This window comes from Hibiscus syriacus, unplaced genomic scaffold (assembly GCF_006381635.1).
Source record: "Hibiscus syriacus cultivar Baekdansim isolate YM2019G1 unplaced genomic scaffold, ASM638163v2 tig00110445_pilon, whole genome shotgun sequence".
Classification (NCBI taxonomy): Eukaryota; Viridiplantae; Streptophyta; class Magnoliopsida; order Malvales; family Malvaceae; genus Hibiscus; species Hibiscus syriacus.
In genome coordinates, this window is record NW_024062740.1 from 681,899 (window position 1) to 701,493 (window position 19,595).

The following is a 19,595-nucleotide window of genomic DNA, read 5'->3' on the forward strand; positions in this document are numbered from 1 at the left end:
GAATTAGTATGTGTGAACTTTATATATTATTTTAGACATGCTTATGAGGGAATTGTATTTTAGAATCTAAAACTACATGCGATTAAAATTATAAGGTAGCAATAAATCTACATGATTTTATACTAATTAAAATAATATGGAGATTAGAAAAAGAAAAGAAAAGAATGCATTGTATATAAACTACCATAAACAAAGTCTAGTACATATATACATATAAATATACATTACAAATTATGCACAACATATATGCTAATATACTACTGCACGTATATATATATACCCTAATGCACGTAAAAAAACCTAATATGTGCTAATACACCGATGGATTAAAATGCAATTTAACCAAATTTAAAGTACTAGAACCAACATCAACCCCAAACATGTATAGGATTAAAATTATAGTAAACCCTAAACTTACACAAGACCAAAATGAAAACCAAGAAAAAAACATGCTTAATATGCAACATCATGGAAACTTAAACAACGTAATCCCAGGACTAAAAAAATAACATTTGGAAATTGAAGTTCTAAATGTGTAAACGAAAGAAAATAAATATATTAGGATGAAAATCAAATACGCGTAAAATATAAAGACCAAATTAAAACTTAAAAGACTCGATTTGAGGACTAACATGGAATACACGTCAACTTAGGAACCATAAACAGAAACTTCAGAAATTAATTTAAGGACCAAAGCGCAATCTCTTAAAACTCAAAGGGACCACACGCTTGATTTCCCTCACCTCTCATGACACTATCGTTTTTACCCTTAACTTTAAGTATTTAACTTAAATTTTTTTGTTTCATTTCATAATTAAACCCTAAAAATTAACTACATCCCCTTTCAGCCGCATCTCCAAATCTCTCCACACTCTCTGTTTGCAAGCTCTGGCCGAAACCTTTGCCAAACCGTCGCCACCATGCCTCCATCTTTCCCCTGCTCCGGTCACCACATCAGCGCCGGGACTCACGACCACTCTCTTATCTTCTTCTTTGATCGAAACCAAGAGTCACCATCGCGTCAAAACCCAGCAGAACAACGCCGACCACACCTCCTTGGTGGTTGTTTTTCACTCTGATCGTCAACTTCCTAATGAAAATCAAACCTACCCAAACAAATTAGCTCTCCTTTCACTCGATCACTGCCACAAAGACCACGGTTGATGCCCCTAAATGCCCTATATGGGCACGATACACCTCCTTGACCACCACCATGGTGGTTACTTGTGGTGAAGGACCCGAACCGATGAGGTAATCACTTCACTTTTTTCGTTCCTTCGTTTTGTTTTCTTCGATTTCTCTCTGGGTATTCTCTCATTTTTTTCTTGCCTATCTCAACACATGGCAGTGCTCCTCATCTCAAAAAGACAACGCTCGGCCACCGTTCACTGGTGACACCTGCTCACCTACATTCTAACACTCAGACCGGTTCTTAAATCTAACATGCAAAGGCTGAAACACCACACAAACCCCAACACTCCTATGACGAAACCGAATCAAAAGGTAAGTCTAATTGCTTATTTCTATTTCATCTTTATTAATTCGAGCATGCTTTGAATAATAATGGTAAAGTTACTGCTGAAATATAAACATGGTTAAATACCGAAAAAAGATTATTTTACTGCTGGTATGTTGTTTGTCTTGGCTGCTGTCGTTGGATTGATAATGGAAATGATATATTGCCTTCGTTTTCTGTTGTTGATGAACCCCTCTCATTTGCTGTTTTTCTTCGACTTTGTTACAAAAAAAAAACATGCATATACCTAACACATACTGGGAATCAAAAAGAATCCGAAGAACACCTCAAAATTAATTTTCATTACTTTCGAATAAAATCGGGAAGACCCCTGTTACACTTCCTTGACTCCAGAATACAAGAGAGTTTACACTCACTGTTTTTTATTTATCCCTCTGTTTTTTTCCCCCGGTGTTGATGATCATCCTCTGTTTATTTCTTATCTTCCACCGAATTTTGCTTGTCCTTCAATGTTAATTTCCTTGTATTTGGTAAGATAATGATGTGTTTAGGTAAGATATTGACTTTGGTTTTTTGATTTTGTTATTTGGCAGATTTCGGTGATGGCTTTTGTTTCACATTATTCGGCCACTGTTGATGATGACAATTTTTAATGGTGGCGTGATTGGCGCGAGTATGGGAGACTTGAACATGTGGAGGCATGGGCTTTGTAATGACTTGAACCGGGTCAAGTTGCTGAGTCGGATCGGGGCTCCAATTAGTCGAGTTTATACTTTGTAATTCGTGTCCCCGAGTCTGATGATTTGAAAAGCCTGTAATAAATAAAAATTAACAGTATTAATAATATTAATAATTATTATATCCCAGACAAAACGAGTTTCTACACAAGAATCAAGAGATAATAAAAAAGAAAACATCAAACCTCAAGTTTGAGCATTTTCAAGTTTATTTCATTCAATATTCATTTTTGCTTTCAAGAACACTTATTGTGCAAAATTGTATTATTCTTGAGTGCTCTTTCTTTGTTCTAGAATTGTGCAAACATATTTTCTTGTGAGGATTTTCTTGTAAGTTTGCAAAATTTGTATTGCTCTCTTTGGGAGAGAGTGTTCTCAAGAATTTGGGGTATAATTCTTAAGGGATTTGTAAGGTTATTTTTTGTCCTCAAAAGAAAGACAAATTAGTGAATTTGTCGAAAATCCTTAGTGTTGATAGCTAAGGTAGTAGACAGTTAAGGTAGTGGACGTAGTCATTGGTTGAGAAAGTCGAATCACTCTAAATCGTTGTGCAAATATTTTCAATTTTTTGCAAAAGCTTCCACCTAAATTTTTATTGCCAATTCACCCCCTCTTGACCAATTCCATCGATCGATTAACTCAACATCTTGGATGTCTAAAAATTTTTAAAAAAATTATCTCTCAATATTTTTATGATATTGAGAGAGCGATTTGAGATATTTTTGGGTTTTATAGTGGGAGAGAGATTTGAGATACTCTAAGTTTTAATATAGATGTTAAATTTTAAAATACATGAGATATCATATATTTGTATCATTTTGTTCTCTACGTTTGTAATGGATTATTATTATTTTCATCCGTAGAGATAAGATAGACTAACTCACGTTAAATCTTATCTCTTTTATGATTTTTTTAATTTATTGTCGCTTTGTTTTTTTTCCGCTTATAAATTCTTAACACAAACTATTTCTCACCTAACTTCCCTAAATCGAGAGCAACACCTTTAGGTGAGGTTCTTTCCCTATGTATTTCGATTTTAATATTTGCACTCATGGATGATCTTTCTTCAATATTAGATTGAAAGCAATTTTTCATTAAGAAAATGCCTCGTTATTTTGATCTTATAATTTTATTCTTATGCGAACTAGATGACCTCAATGGTCAAGAGATATGATAAAATTTGATCCCATAATAGTCTGAGTTGAATGTTAATATGATGACTGAGATATGATAAAATTTAATTCCATAATCTAAAAAAACTATCATATCTCAGTCAATAAGTTAACATTCAATTCAGAATGATGTTAATTTTTAATGAAAAGGGACGAGTTTGGAACAAACTAAATAGTCGGGTGACTATTTTGTAACTTTTAATAGTCGGGTGACTCAACCAAGCAACACCCTATAGTCGAAGAGTCATTTTATAACTTTTAATAGTCAAACCACTCAACAAAACATCACCCTATAGTCGAGAGACTATTTGTGTACTTTACCCCCAATATCTATGCATATATCAATAATATCTAAAAGAAAACCCAGAATTTAAAACAAAAATGGAATCATAGACTTAACATTGTGGGGAAAATCTTCAAACTTTGAAAGGTACCATCTCCTAGTGGCATAACTTCTACCCAGCAAGTAACAGGTGGTGCCCATCGCATATGCAAATGAAAACAAAGTCTGGGAAATGAAAGCAAATCCCCAGAACCCTAAAACCTCAAACAAGTAGTGAGGGCAAACCACGAATCCGAACAAACCCCCCTTTGGGATCTTGTATTCCTTGTTGCCACCTTCGTTCCTCAGTTTAGAAAGAAGGAAATGATGGTAGAAATTGCCACTGATCCCTATGAAAAACAAGAGAATCCCAGGACTTTTCAAATCGATTTCAGGCTCTTGAAGCCCCGTTGTTGAGTGTTGGTTAAAGATCATGAGCGCACTGGAAATGAAATAACTTGAAAGTATTGTCATCATCGTTTCCACACCCATTTCTCCACTGTATTTATGAACAAAACATGACTGCAAAAAAGGGTTAATTGTATCACGTTCCTCAAATTATGATTCTCAATTTAAATTAGTCTCTAAACTTTTAAATATTCTAATTTTATCCTTAAACTATGACTATCATTCTAAATTGGTTTAATGTAAAAATAAGTTTTCAAACTATATCTAAAGTTAACTTTAGGTGTCTAAAGAATTTTTCGTTTAAAATATGTGTCTAACGTTTCTAATGTTACACTTTTAGATTTCTAGACCCTTAACACTGTTAAATTCGACCGTTAAGTGACACGTGTCAGCATATAAAATTTCAAAAAATTCAAATAATTTTTTTATAAGTTTGAAACATGTCACTTATCAGCTAAATTGAACGGCGTGCATCTAAAAGAGTAACATCAAAAAAATTATACACATATTTTAAACAAAAAATTCTTTACGCACTTAAAGTTAACTTTGGGTATAGTTTGAGCACTTATTTTTACATTAGGACTTCTAAATTAGTCCCTAAACTTTTAAACATTTCAATTTCATCCCCAAACTAAGACCTTCATTCTAAATTAATTCTCAAATGTTTTGAACATTTTAATTTCATCCCAAACTTTACGTATATACTAATCACATCCCTTGTTAATAAAATCGTTAGGGCAAATTATATTATTATATGTTTTAAAAAATAAAACTTAGGTTAAACTATATTGAAAGTAATTATATATTTTGATGAACTTAGGATGAAATTGGAAGAATCAAAAGTTTGGGACCAATTTAAAATGAAGGTCATAGTTTGAGGATGAAATTGGAATGCTCAAAGTTTTTAAGGACTGATTTAGTACTAGAGTCATAGTTTGCTGATGAAATTAAAGTAGAGTTAATTGTATCACATGTCCTCAAAGTATGACTTATTTTAAATTAGTCCCTAAACTTTTAAATATTTCAATTTCATCCCTAAACTATGATTATCATTCTAAATTAGTCTTCAAAGTTTTAAGCATTTCAATTTCATCCCCAAACTATGACATTCATTCTAAATTGGTGTCCAAACTTTTTGAACATTTCAATTTTATCCCAAACGGTACGTATATACTAACTGCATCCCTTGTTAATAAAAATCACTAGGCCAAGTTATATTTATTATATATTAGAAAAAAATAAAATTTAGGTTAAACTATGGTTGAAACTAATTACATATTTGAATGAATTTGATAATGAAATTAGGAGATTCATAAGTTCGGGAACCAATTTAGAAGGTAATAGTTTAAGGATAAAATTAGAATGTACAAAAGTTTAAGGACTAATTTAGAATAATATTCATAATATGGGGATAAAATTGAAATATTCAAAAGTTTAAAGATCAATTTAAAATGAAAGTTATAGTTTGGGGATATATATGCAATTAACCCATTAAAATATTTAAAAGTTAAATGATCGATTTAAAATGAAATCATAATTTAGAAACATGGTATAAAATTAACTTGAAAAAAAGAGAGCATAATTTAAGTTAATATTTGTTGTTCTTCCAATTCCAACTTGGTTTATGATTTAGGAGAGAAAGCGACTGAGTTTACCTCGAAAACTCTCTTGAAGAAATGGATGGAAATGGCGGATTTGAGCAACAAAAACCTGAGATTCTCTTCTGGGAAAATCGCAAACGAAGAAACCCCAGCGAGAAAAGCCGGTGTATAAAGCGTGGCCATGGCGATTCTACTCGGCAGCGTTAACTTGTTCGATTTCTCTGCATCGGAAGCTTTTGAACAAAAAAACTTAGAATATTCAACGTTCTTCCCTCTAAATTCCGATAACCCAGCACTCGCCATTAACGTGAAAGATGCCAGAGACGTTGCAGTGACGAACGGATATGGAAGAAACATAAATTTCAACAACGCCATTGTTTTTCTTCCAAAGATTTTGTTTGGCAGTAAAAATCTTATGTTTTCAAGAGAAGATGATGCATTTTCGATGAATTGAAACCGCCAATTTCGCCATTTGAATGGCAATGTATGTTGGCTGGTGCAAGAGTTTTGGTTAAACTGCCTGAACTATAGGACTAAAAGTAAATGGTATTAAATACTGACTTAACCCTCAAAGTTATGTACTTTTGTCAATTTGGTAACTAAAATAATTTATGAACAAATTGATACTTGAATTATAAGTGTACACAGAAAAGTCACAAAAACTCGATTACATATAATCTGGAGTAAATACAAAGTAATATATGTTCAAAGATAATTCTCAATCATTTATAACATTAAACGCTTGTAACCTTGACATTTTTGGTACTTAAACCCGGGACTTCAAGGAACAACAGTAATTCCTTTACCACCGAAATAACAAAGGTTCGTGCATAAAAAATTCTTTAAATGTTTTATATTTGACAATCAATTTCAACATTAATAAAAAAAATAATTAATAAATAATTATATATATACGTGTATTAAATTAAAACCCAATTAAAATTAAGGGTAAAGATACAAATGGTCCTTCGATTATAGGGAAATGCTTTATTGAGTCCCTTTACTATTAAAAGTTATAAAATGGTCCTCCGACTATATGACGTTTCTTTGTTGAGTCCCTCTACTATTAAAAATTACAAAATTATCACCCGACTATTAATATGTTCCAAACTCGTCATTTTTTGATAAAAAAATTTACGTTCGTCTGTACTAGACGTTGACATACTGACTGAGTTATGATAATCGTTTGAGATTCTAGGATCGGATTTTAGCATATTTGAGTTAGCAGGTTAACATCCAGTTCAGACTACTGTCAAATTTTTAACCAAAAAGGATGAGTTTAGAACATATGAATAGTTAGGTGGCCATTTTGTAACTTTTAATAATCTAGGGACACAACAAAGCAACACCTATAATCAAAGGATCATTTTGTAACTTTTAATAATCAGAAGACTCAACAAAATAATGCTCTATAATCGAGGGACCATATATATACTTTACCCTTAAAATTAAATAATTGAGGATAAAAATATAATTTCCAAAGTGATTTTTCACGGTAAAAGCTAGAAATTTGAGGTTAGGTTGAGAATCATTTTTCCAACTATGATTTTAAATCAACAGGAGCATTCCTAAACTAGTTAGGGGTTGTTTGTTTGTTTCAGAATGATTAAGCGCTGAATGATTCAAATATTGAATGATTCAGAGGCTCTGAATGGTTTGACTTTGAATGTGACATGTTGTTTGATAATTGGCTCTGAATGATTCAAAATGTACTTTTGTGCTGAATCATTCAGCACTGTTTTGCTGAATCAGTCAACACTGAATCATTCAGAGGTACGAAACAAACGCGTTGAATGTTGAACGGTTCAGCATTCAGTACTGAATGGTTCCATTAAGAGGCAAACAAACAACCCCTTAGTCAAGAATAAAAGTAAAATTTTATATCAAGAAGATAAAAATTTAAAATTTTTTATATCAACTATGATTTTATTAGTGGATAGTTTTTTTACATTCCTCGACTATGATTTGCGGTTTGTCAGTGATCTTTCAATAACTTGATTCCTTTTTGTGTTTTATTTATTGATGCAGTCAGATCTATTCGTATTTATCTTTTATTCGAGTTTATTTGATTAGGGTTTTTAATATTTTCCTTGTATGATCATTATGTGATCTTAAGTGACCAATTACCTTATATTAATGATTATAAAAAATATCTTAATTATACGTTTAATTTATGATTACAATCATAAACTTTCATTATATTTTGTATATTTTTTATTTTTAATAAAACTAAATGCTTCTGTCAGGAAATTTTTTTTTTGACACATCAACAATTATTACTGATTCTAGTAACACATTGTAATCATCCCCAAACTCCATAGATAAACCAATGAAGTTTAATCCTACAAATAAGTTAATTGTCTCATGTTAAGTCGGCAATACATCCTTGAATACAACGTTTAGTTTATATAAAAAATATATATATACGCATAGTTTTTACCTTTAATCTTGTACTCTTTTGAAGCTAGCAATTAGCTTCAACACTATAAATACTTACTTCCACCTATGGCATTTAATAAGCCTTCCATACCCAGAAAACCAAAACATTAGAGCAACAAAAGCTTGAATCAAATGGCCGTTCATCGTTCATTAGTTATTTTTGCAATCGTTGCTTTGATGGCTCCGGCGATCTCATCGGCAACGGAATATGCAGTCGGCGGCGATGATGGTTGGAAACTAGGAGTTAAGTACGAAGATTGGGCTAAGGACAAGCAGTTCTTTGTTGGAGACACTCTTGGTACACTTTACCACCCCTAACATTTTATTTTTCTTGTATAGATCATATATCTCTCTGACTTGAAAGGTTTATTTGTCTCTAAAATATATCCTTTTTACCATTTTACCTCTAAATTATTTTTTAAATGTTTTAGTCCTTAAACTATCAAAAATTACTTTTATTATTTCATTTTTTAACACCGTTAGAAAAATCCGTCCAATAAGAATGAGCCACATGGTGATTTGATCGATTGGTTTTAATGAAAATGATAAATTATATCTTAAGTCTTTCATATTTTATTTTTGTTCAGATTAATCCCTAAAAAGTTTATTTTTTTTATAATTTAGTCCAATATTATTTCAAAAACCGGTCACTACATGTCATTTACCCTAAAATTAATTTATATATATAATTTAAATTAATTATAAAAAATAATATTTTTAGGGACTAAACTGAACTAAAAATAAATATGAAAGGCTTAACATGACATTTACCCTTTTATTAAAGTTAACCGATCAAAATTATCATGTGTCACACTCTTATTGGTCTTTTTTTATAGTGTTAAAAAAATGGGACAACAGAGATAACATTTATAGTTTATGGGACAAAACGTTACAAAAAAAAACAATTTAGAGGACAAAATGATAAAAAAAATATATTTTAGTGGAGGCAAATGAGTCTTTAAGCCTATATATATTCGATCTAAATATGAATAATTTATCTTTTAATAGTTTGGAGTGAATATAAAATAGTGTCTATAAATATAAAAAAAAACTTAAAATATATGTAAATGCAGTTGCGGATTCACAATATACTTAAGGCGGGCACACCACTTTGAAATTCAAGTTTTCTTCGATTAATTACTTATTTTATTAACGGTATTTACTCTAAAATTTTATTTGTGTCCACCCCATACAAATTTTTTGTATTTTTAACATTGTATAAAAATATTTTTGAATTCGTCACCTTCTATGTGCATATAATGGTTTATGATGTAATGGTAGCTTAAATCTGAAATTCCATTGTAGTACTAAATCATATTTTTTAGGTTATAAATTTAGTTGTGGACAGAAGACTTAATTTATTTACTTTTGTTGTTGCAGTTTTCAAGTACAAGGCTGGATCTCACAATGTTTACAAAGCGACCGGAGATCAATTCAAAAGCTGCACTGTTCCATCAAACAATAGCTTAGGCTCGTTCACCGGAAACGACACGATTAAGTTGGCAACCGCCGGCACCAAATGGTACATTTGCGGCGTCAGTGGCCATTGCGATGGTGGGATGAAGCTTAAGATCACGGTGCTCGACGGTGCCCCAGCTCCGGCTCCCAGCGCAGCTTCAACATTATTTGCCAAAGCCACCGGTTTCCATGTCTTGTTAGGGATGATTTTCGCCATTGCTGCTGTGATCATGGTCTAGTGAAGCTTTTTCATTCGTGGGGGGAAAATAATTTGAATGCTTATTAGCATTTTAAAGAATAAAACAGTTGGATTGGAGATTTTATTTACTGTTAGAACGTTTGAATTAATAAAGTGTTTTTTCATTTATTTTTTACACAAAAACCAAATGATTTTCTATTATTTAATCTGTGTTAACAATTTCTCATTGTGGTGGACTTGTCACATTACAGTTAAATGATATAAATTACGAAAATATTAGTGATTAGATGCGTAATTTATTTGAGATATATTTTTTATTAGTACGGGTAAATATAAAATAATATATATTCAAAGACTCAATCATTTGATATTGAATGCTCTGCATACATAATGTTTGAACCGAAGACCTAAAAAATAATAACAATTTCTTATCCACATGTTCTATTGTATAAGAATAGTTTTTTGGTTCGATCAACCTTTATACTTGAGTGAGAATTAAATTCCACTATATGTCTCTTTATTACGCTAAAACAATTAGGGTAAATTATACATTTAGTACTTAAACTATCAGTTTTAATCCGATTTAGTACTTAAACTTTCAGTTTTTTTTCAAAATCATCGTTTAGTTTTTATTTCATTTTAGTACTTCATTAAAAACTTAACGTTAAGTTTTGAAAAAAATGAAAGTTTAGGTACTAAAACGGATCAAACTGATAGTATAGGTACTAAAACGTATCAAATTGATAGTTTAGGTACTAAATTCATTTTTTTATTAATATGGGGTAAGTACAAGACAATATATGTTCAAAGATAACTCTCAATCATTTGATATTGAGCGCTCATACCCCTGGTATTCTTGGTGCTCGAACCGGGACCTATTCCTTTACCACCGAAGTACTAAAATGAAACAAAAATTAAACGTTAGGTATGGTTTTGAAAAAAAAAATTAAAAGTTTAGGTACTAAAATGAATCAAAATTAATAATTTAGGTACTAAACGTGTAGTTTACCCAAAAAATATTTTAATGTCTTTACCGTATAAAAAACATTTTATTAGATATGATAAAACACTTATAAAATTATCATTATAAAATATTTAAAAAAAAATCTATTTAAAAAGATAACTTAGAAGGCATGCATTTTAGATCAAAGTACAAGTTGAATTCGAGAAATTATCATTATAAAATATTTTAAAAAAAATTAACTTAGAAGGTATGCATTTTAGATCAAAGTACAAGTTGAATTCGAGAATAGATTACGCATAAGAAAGTTTAAAATATCCACACGGTGCTCAAATTGATACATTTTTAAAGAATATGTTGTCTTAGTTTCTAGAAATTTATATATACAAATTAAATTTTAAAATTTAATCCCTTGATTATGAATGAAAATTTAAATCAAAGAAGTGAACTTATTTAAAAGAAAAAAAGATTTATCGAGACTCTTTTAAAGATTTAAAAAGTTAATAAGGATGTCAATTTATTATGTGTAATTAAAAGGGTAAATTAAAATTTAATAACTGAACTTTACTCACTTCTATTTCAGTCACTATACTTTTAATTTTTCAATTAAATCATTAAACTTTTTGTCATTCTACCGTTTTCTTCTTACTCTGTGATGACATGACATTTTCTACCACTCATTTGCATCTTCTTCATTCATTTATCTCAATTCTTCATCACCCATTTGCTGTTCACCAACCTCACACCGATCCTCTCTCATTTCGGCTTCGACGACCATGGTGTTATTCGCCACCACAGTTCACTCCACCACAACGCAAACCTGCACTTCACTCTGTATGTTTCCATATACCCACCTAAAATCATGACTCAAATCCTTCGTAAATATAAATATAAACAACTGGTAAACAATCTTTTACACATGAAGCCAAGTATTCACAATATCAACAGATTTCAATTTTATATGAATATAAACAATGGGTTAAATTAATGTCAAGACTTGGTTAACTACAAGAAAATCACCATGCCGCATCTATTAAAAACTTTCATAAATTGGAAGCAAAAGAAGCCAAAAGAGGAGATGATTTGGGTTCACTGTTTGGTGATGGCATTACTCAGTCCTGTCTATCGGTAAGTGTAACATGTGATACATCAAAAGACCCTAAAATCTGAAGCCTCACACTTTAAAAAATATATTGATTTTGCTTCTAAGAGCGTTCGAATGATGATACTTTTTAAATAAAATGTCACGAATATAGAGTTGTTTTGTGATATTGTCTTAGGTGGTGTTTGTTTTTACTGTGTAAGGTATGCAAAGCTCTTATGTTTGCGTCGCGCAGACCACGCGCAGACATTGGGCTTCGCAGACCGTTTGTTTTTTAGAAGACAGAAGTTCTTCTAACGTCTGCGCGAGGTCTTCTTGGTACAAACATGGTTTTATGTCTTCAAAGGTCTTCAAACCTCTTCAAAGAAATTAAAATTATTTAAATCTATTTTAAAATTTATTTAAAAATATGGATTGATTTATTTTAAAATATGGAAAAATATATTAAAATATGGATTGATTTATTTAAAAATATGGATTGATTTATTTAAAAATATGGATTGATTTATTTTAAAATATGAAAAAATTTATTTAAAAATATGGATTGATTTATTTTAAAATATGAAAAAATTTATTTTAAAATATGGATTGATTTATTTTAAAATATGGATTGATTTATTTTAAAATATGTATTGATTTATTTTAAAATATGGAAAATTTTATTTTAAAATATGGATTGATTTATTTTAAAAAATTTATTATTGTAGTTGTATGGTTTATTTAAATTTCATTATTATAAAACTAAAATTATTTAAATTTCAGTATTGTAAAACTCTTTTAAGTTTAAAAAATCAGTTTATTTATATTTCAGTTTATTTTAGAAGTCTGCAGACGTTAAAAAACAAACAGTCTTCTTCTTGCAGACTGCAGACTTTCGGTTCACCTCTTCTGCTGCAGATGCCTGCATATGTGGTCCGCAGACTGCAGACCTTTTACCTCTGCAAAAACAAACACCACCTTAGTTTCATATGTTTAGAACTTTTATTTTATTAACAATCTTAATGGTAATTTTTGATATTTTACAATTTCTTTTTATTATAAAATATTTTAGGAATTTCATTTTAAAATGTAGCACAAGACCTCCAAATCTATTGGAACGAGCTTGACATTACTGACAGGCTTAAATGCACCATTGCCCCATAAACTATATCGTCTTTACCTAGTTGCCCCTTAATTTTTCGGAACGTTTTGCCCCCCTAAAGTTTAAATCGTTACCTCATTTGCCTCAAACCGTTAACTCCATCAAAAAACACGCGGGTAAATTTCATATTTAGTCACTCAAAATCATCACTAAACTTATTTTCTATTTGAGCTACCCAACTTTTTTTCTTCAAAATCATCACTAAACTTAAGTTTTTGTTACATTTTAGTCACCCAATTTGATTCAATTTATTTTTAAAAATTTTAGTGTATGAGAATTCATCTATATTATATTTTTTTACTCAACACATAAATTTATTTTTCAATAATAAGTAATATTATACAATAATAATAAATAATATATTAAATTGTATGTAACACAAATAATATATAACGTAAATAATAGATCATAAATTGACAACAACAACAAAATTGAAACCAAAACAAAATTTAAGCATTAAAATAGTTATTAAAATTGCATCCAAATTCCAAAGAAATCCACCAAAAAAAGTTGGAATCGGGGCTTTTGCAAATGCTTTCCCTTAGGAAGGTCTAGGTTTTAAAATAATTAAAATAAAAGAGAAAATATTTGGAAAAAAAAGAAACAACTAAACCAGTAAAAATAAAAATACCTCCAAAGAATTTTTTTTAAAAAACCTTAAAGACGTTGATTGATGGTGATGTAGATAGTGCAAGCGACGGTGAAGGTCGAGGAAATCTGATAAAAAAATGATGAGAAAGAAATAAGAGGAAAACACTAGAAAAATATGTCAATTTTAAAATTTTAAAATATAATTAATATATTTTTAATTTCAAAATCAAATCTCATAACTTTAAAAAATTTGATTTTTATATTTTATACTCGTAATTTTTTTATAGTGTTGTTGATGATTATGTGAGATCGGCAAGAAAATAATTTGGGTGCATGAGATTAGGGTGATCAGTGTTTCTTCATGCGTTGTGCAATTCTCGTTGATGATATTTTAATTAAATTATTATTATTTCACTTAATAGAATTTTAATTACATATAATTTAATATGTTGTTTATTATTTATCTTATATATTACTTGTTTTAAATTTATGTGTCAAGTAAAAAAATATAATATAAATGAATTCTTATACATTAAAAATTTTAAAAATAAATTGAATCAAATTGGGTGACCAAAATGTAACAAAAACTTAAATTTAGTGATGATTTTGAATGAAAAAAGGTTGGGTAACTCAAACAGAATCGCATAAATAATTGAGTGACTAAATATGGAATTTACCCACATGTTTTTTGACAGAGTTAACGGTTTGAGGCAAATGAGGTAACGGTTTAAACTTTAGGGGGCAAAACGTTGCCAAAAATACTTTAAGAGACAACTTGATAAAAAGGGTATAGTTTAAGGGGGAATAGTGCATTTAAGTCTTACTGACAAGCTATCGCCAGATTAATTTTTCAACTATGCCATGGGTGTAATTGGGCTCATTGAACCATTGATATCAAAACAACGAAACAAGGAATAGAATAGTTTTGGGAATGGAAAAGAACATATACTTTTGAAGACAAAAAATGGCTACTTTGCTTTGCTTTTAAATAAAACGAAAGAACCTTTTGCTCATTCCCCATTACGAAGGCCTGATTATATAAAGCGAAGCAATAAACACAACGTTCATGCACTCAAAATCTCTCTAATAATTCACCATTTTCATTCGTCTCTTCAATCCAATGAAGAACGAAGAAAACACCGAGCCATGTTACGATGATTTCGAACCCTATTGCCAGTGGAGAAAGGAAGTCGGAGCTTCCATTATCCAAGAAATACACATTGTCGAAATCCAATTACAAGGTATGGACTGAAGGGAGACGGTTGAGACAGTAGCCCCTAAAACTTTCAAATTATCATATATTTTTTATATTTTTTTATTAATAATATGTTTTTGTCTCCCTCTAAAATTTAAAAATTTCTTCTAACATAAAATCATGAGACCTTCTCTGATTTTTTCCCCCAGGTTTCAAGGAGGAAGAGCTGAAGAACGAGATGAGATGGGACGGATGTCTATATATAAGTGGAGAACATCCGATGGGGAATAACAAAATAAAGCGATTCAACAAGAAGATTGATGTTTCAAAGTATGATATCAAAGGAATTGAAGCAAAGTTTGAAGATGGGAAACTTCATCTAAGGCTTCCATGTAAAAGCTCAACCTTTAGCCTCTTCACCAATGGGAGGGGTAACACAATTGGAGTTCTAAATTTACCCAAATTTCTCAAGTCTTCCATGGCTCTTGCTCTTCTCATCATTCTTGGGTTTTATATGTATAAATATTCTCAATGTACCTATTTCGGAAATTGATTCCAATTCCATGAAATTGTTCAAATAAAATAAAAAATTAATTAAAAATTACATTTGAAGTAATGAAACCCTAATTTCCTATTCGTTTCGTTTTACTTTTTATAATTTATTAAAGTATCAAAAACATTCTATAGGTCCCTAAATTAACAAATCATTCCACCAACAATTCGTTTTTGTTCATTGATATCTATTTTTACCTAAATAAATGAAGGGTAAAGTACACAAATGGTCCTCTGACTATATGACAATGCTTTGTTGAGTCCCTTAACTATTAAAAGCTACAAAATGGTCCTTTGACTATAGAGTGTTGATTTGTTCAGTCCCGCGACTATTGAAAGTTACAAAATGGTCACTCGACTATTCATATGTTTCAAACTCATCTTTTTCTGTTAAAAATTTGTTTGAGTTGGACATTAATCCGTTGACTAGGATATAATAAAATCTAATCTGATAATCTCAAACGACTATACAATTCAAACAGTCCTGCGATCAAATTTTATCATATCTCAATCAGTAGGTTAACGTCTAACTTACACGACCATCAAATTTTTAATTTAAAAGAATGAGTTTGGAACATATGAATAGTCGGATGACCATTTTATAACTTTTAATAGTCGGGGGAATCAACACCTCATAGTCGAAGGACCATTTTGTAATTTTTAATAATCAAGGGACTGAACAAAGCATTACCATATAGTTAAGGGATCATTTTTGTACTTTATCCATAAATGAAAATAAATAAGATTTGATGTTTTATTAAATGAATCGAATACAAATAAGATATATCCAATTCATTTATACTAATGAACATATTTGTTTATGTTAATTTAAAGCTCTTTTATTGTTTGATTATTATGTAATTAATATTGTTATCTTTTTAAAGAAAAATGGTATAAATATTGTTTTAATTCATAGGTTTATTATTATTATTTATGAATAATTGTTAATGTACATATTCATTTAACGTACATGGATACATTCATAATCATGGGATCTTAAACTTGAACACATGAAATAACACAATGAACGGCATTGCAGCCACTATCAAACTTGCCCCAATCTTCATTGCTGTTTTCCCATCTATCTTGAGCCTTGAAATAGACCATTCGTGGCGAGCCATTTTCGATATACCTGTAACACTCTCGCCGGCAACATCTCCGCTTTGGCGAATGCTTCTCTCTTGTTCTAGTTTCCCTTTGCCTTGAACCACCGTTGTTGCCACTTGCAAAGGAGTGATTTCCTTCGGTATTGTTATATAAAGACTGGTACTGAACCTTGCTCGGATTTCAGTTGGTTTGCAGTCTTTAGGAGTGGCGAATTCCTTGCAGAATCGGATCCATTTACTTCCTTCGAGGGGGCGTTCGCCGGAAATGGTTAGGACTCCGTTATTGCCGAAGTGAACTTTCAGCTGGTCTTTTCTGAAATCTGGTAAAATAGAATTGAAAATAATTTAACTGGATCGACGTCACACTGCATAACAAACAAAGCATTCTCATCTTGTTTTTTGCTTAGAAAATTATAAAACTGTTTTCAACTTTATGACTAAAGTAAAATATAAATTCCAAGTTTAACCAATTAGTTCATATAAACATCATTTGCAATTCCAATATTAAAGAACAAAAGACCATATATATATATATATATATTACCACCTTTGAGTTGAAACTCAATAATGTCTTGAGCTTCTCCTTCTTTGTATTGGCAATCAGGCTGAAAATCTATGTAAGAACGGGACATTTTCTGGGACTATATATTAAGGAACAATGGAAAGAAATGGTACTATTTGTTTATGAGTAAAATGATTAGAAGTAGTATTATATATGGAAATTAAAAAGAATCATTCTTTTTTTCAAATTCTAGTTTCCTACTTAACACGGATTCTCCTTTCTTAAAACTATGCGTATACGTTGCCCTCCCTTACTTCATCCCTTTTTATGCTTCACACGTTCTCTTCATATATATATATATATAAAAGTAGGATTAGGGACGAAGTCAAGCATGATTGGACTTTTTTCATTCATTCATCAAGGCGGAACTAGAATTAAACTATAAAAGTTGGGGTGGGTCTTGTCTCCAGTCATGGAGCCAAGATAAAATATTGGTAGGAGTTGAAATATTGAACTTTTTTTTAAAAAAAATATTATTACTTATTAGATATTTAAAGTCAAAATTCAGAAGAAAAAATACCTAAATTATCTAATATTTAAACTTATAATGGCCTAAATTATTATTAAACAAAAAATTTTGAGAATATGAGATTATCCTTCAATAGGTACTCACATTGCCTCAAATTTTATTACATATGTAAAATTGCATTCAATAAACCATCTCCTGGCCCAGTCCTCAAGCTTTTATTTCTCTGCAGAAGATAATAAATAATGTGAGTGAGCTTAAATAAGCTCAGTGAATGCCCTAAACTACAAAAAAATAATCACAATAACAAAGGTTAAAAGGAAGCATTCCACATACATTCATACCTACTATTTTGCATACTACATGCATCATATTAACTTACCAAAATGCAGATGGAATGTCATCTTACATTAAATTCATATTACACTTGCATCATGCATTCACTCGTGTTATTCTTTTTATGCGATAACTTATTATGCTTACTTAATTCATGCGACACAAATTAAACATTCATCATCATCAATGATTTATTAGAAATGTTTGTTCAACTTAGAACATAATCAATTTCACGTATATATGATAAATAAATATCCTTTTAACTCTTGTTTTGTGGACTCAAAGAGTCAAGCTCAATCACATATGTGTTGTATAAGAAATAACTCTACAACACATGTCCATCATCCAAAAAGTCAGTGGCTGAATTTGGTGATAGAGTTTAGGGGGTTAACTTAAATTTTAAAAAATTTAGAGGTTTAAATTAAAATTTTCAAAAATTTTGAAGGGTTCAATTTATAGTTATTTTTAAATTTTTGTGGTATATCTAAAATTTTTAAAAGTTTTGAGAGGCTTTATGAGAATTTTTAAAAATCATGGGTGGTTTTAATTAAGAATATTCTAAGAATTTAAAAATTAATGAGTTTCTAAAAATTGTGGGGGCCAAATTAAATATTTGAAATTTTTTAAGTCTAAACTATAATATTTAAAATTTTAGGGAAAGCCATAACCCCATTAGTCTCCATTATCTTCCGCCTTTGAAAAAAAAAAAACAAAGCTCAAATAATATCAGCATCTTCTTATCTCTGCAACTATTCCAGAAATCTAAGCACCTCAATAAAATTAAAACAATGAGTCTACCCAATTCTAAAGCATGTCGATACAAATACGAAAGTTTCAAAAGGAATAGTAAGTCAATAAATCCGTAATATCTTATGCAAAATTTGTATTGATGCACACTATCACTACAGCAAAACAGTTTTTTAGCGGTATTTTTCAGTCATATAACGGCATTTTCAGTCATTTAGCGGCGTTTTTATGTGCCGCTAAAAATTCTTGTGGTGAAACAAAAAAAACCGCCAAAAGCGCCGTTAAAACCAACACCGCAAAAGGTAGCGGCATTTTTCATTCACAGACGCCACAAAATATAATCTTTAGCGGTGGTTTTTCCATAAACACCGCTATATATCTTTTCTTTTGTGGCATTTGTAAAAAATGCCACAAAATGTTCTAACATATAATGGTGTTTGTTCCCAAAAATATCGGTAAAGGTAATGACATATAACGGTGTTTGTGAATGTAAAACGTCTTTATTGACTATGGCTATAGTAGCATTTTCTGTATAAACACCGCAAAAGATCTAAAACTTTAGTGGCGTTTATTTCTAAAACGTCGGTATTGAGTATGTCTTTACCGCCGCTAATTAACACTGATTTTCCAGATGTTGTTTTCTGCTCTTTTGTTATCCAAATTTAAATTTTTAACCTGTAGCATTATTCAAACTTGAAATCCATAACAACCAACTTGAACTCCATAATAATAAATCAAAGTTTACATTAATGTAAAATATAATGTAGTTCAACCTTTGTTAACTAGAATAAACAAAGCATATATCTAAAATAACACCTAAGATGGTGGACTCTGGGGTTGATTATTTTGTATCATCTGCATCATAACTTGAAGTCGATTCTCAAAGTCTTCACATTTTTCTGATAAGCTACTTCTCTCTGCTTCCCTCACTTCATTTTCAACTTTCATTTGAGCAACTTTTTGATCCATTTCAGCTAACTGTTGTTTTAAACGGCTAACTTCTAATTGGGAAGACTGACTTTG

At 30.4% G+C, this 19,595-nt stretch overlaps 4 protein-coding genes across 4 annotated transcripts; 2 read left to right on the forward strand and 2 right to left on the reverse strand.

Annotated features, from left to right (window-relative positions):
• Window positions 1–3,752: 3,752 nt before the first annotated feature.
• LOC120125866 (very-long-chain enoyl-CoA reductase-like) lies at window positions 3,753–6,110 on the reverse strand. Its single transcript, XM_039144195.1, has 2 exons — window positions 5,772–6,110; window positions 3,753–4,230 (listed from the first exon to the last, which is right to left on the reverse strand). The coding sequence occupies exons 1-2, from the start codon at window positions 6,090–6,092 to the stop codon at window positions 3,757–3,759; spliced, it is 795 nt and encodes a 264-aa protein (XP_039000126.1). The 5' UTR covers window positions 6,093–6,110; the 3' UTR covers window positions 3,753–3,756.
• A 2,178-nt stretch (window positions 6,111–8,288) lies between these two features.
• Window positions 8,289–9,889, forward strand: LOC120125861 (blue copper protein 1a-like). The gene is made up of 2 exons (XM_039144192.1): window positions 8,289–8,454; window positions 9,537–9,889. Exons 1-2 carry the CDS (start codon window positions 8,289–8,291, stop codon window positions 9,851–9,853), a joined length of 483 nt encoding a protein of 160 aa, XP_039000123.1. The 3' UTR covers window positions 9,854–9,889.
• Window positions 9,890–14,693: 4,804 nt separating this feature from the next.
• LOC120125862 lies at window positions 14,694–15,356 on the forward strand. Its single transcript, XM_039144193.1, has 2 exons — window positions 14,694–14,849; window positions 15,013–15,356. The coding sequence occupies exons 1-2, from the start codon at window positions 14,729–14,731 to the stop codon at window positions 15,354–15,356; spliced, it is 465 nt and encodes a 154-aa protein (XP_039000124.1). The 5' UTR covers window positions 14,694–14,728.
• A 981-nt stretch (window positions 15,357–16,337) lies between these two features.
• Window positions 16,338–17,131, reverse strand: LOC120125863 (inactive protein RESTRICTED TEV MOVEMENT 2-like). The gene is made up of 2 exons (XM_039144194.1): window positions 17,009–17,131; window positions 16,338–16,781 (listed from the first exon to the last, which is right to left on the reverse strand). Exons 1-2 carry the CDS (start codon window positions 17,091–17,093, stop codon window positions 16,342–16,344), a joined length of 525 nt encoding a protein of 174 aa, XP_039000125.1. The 5' UTR covers window positions 17,094–17,131; the 3' UTR covers window positions 16,338–16,341.
• Window positions 17,132–19,595: the final 2,464 nt, after the last annotated feature.

Bases quoted from the DNA above. Each gene is read 5' to 3' on its own strand.
- LOC120125866 (XM_039144195.1), bottom strand. From the start codon at position 6,092: ATGGCGTTGTTGAAATTTATGTTTCTTCCATATCCGTTCGTCACTGCA. The intron at 4,231-5,771 runs GTAAACTCAGTC...CCTTTTTTGCAG, and splicing joins TCTTCAAGAGAGTTTTCGAG to TCATGTTTTGTTCATAAATA.
- LOC120125861 (XM_039144192.1), top strand. From the start codon at position 8,289: ATGGCCGTTCATCGTTCATTAGTTATTTTTGCAATCGTTGCTTTGATG. The intron at 8,455-9,536 runs GTACACTTTACC...TTGTTGTTGCAG, and splicing joins CTTTGTTGGAGACACTCTTG to TTTTCAAGTACAAGGCTGGA.
- LOC120125862 (XM_039144193.1), top strand. From the start codon at position 14,729: ATGAAGAACGAAGAAAACACCGAGCCATGTTACGATGATTTCGAACCC. The intron at 14,850-15,012 runs GTATGGACTGAA...TTTTTCCCCCAG, and splicing joins TGTCGAAATCCAATTACAAG to GTTTCAAGGAGGAAGAGCTG.
- LOC120125863 (XM_039144194.1), bottom strand. From the start codon at position 17,093: ATGTCCCGTTCTTACATAGATTTTCAGCCTGATTGCCAATACAAAGAA. The intron at 16,782-17,008 runs GTGGTAATATAT...CTATTTTACCAG, and splicing joins TATTGAGTTTCAACTCAAAG to ATTTCAGAAAAGACCAGCTG.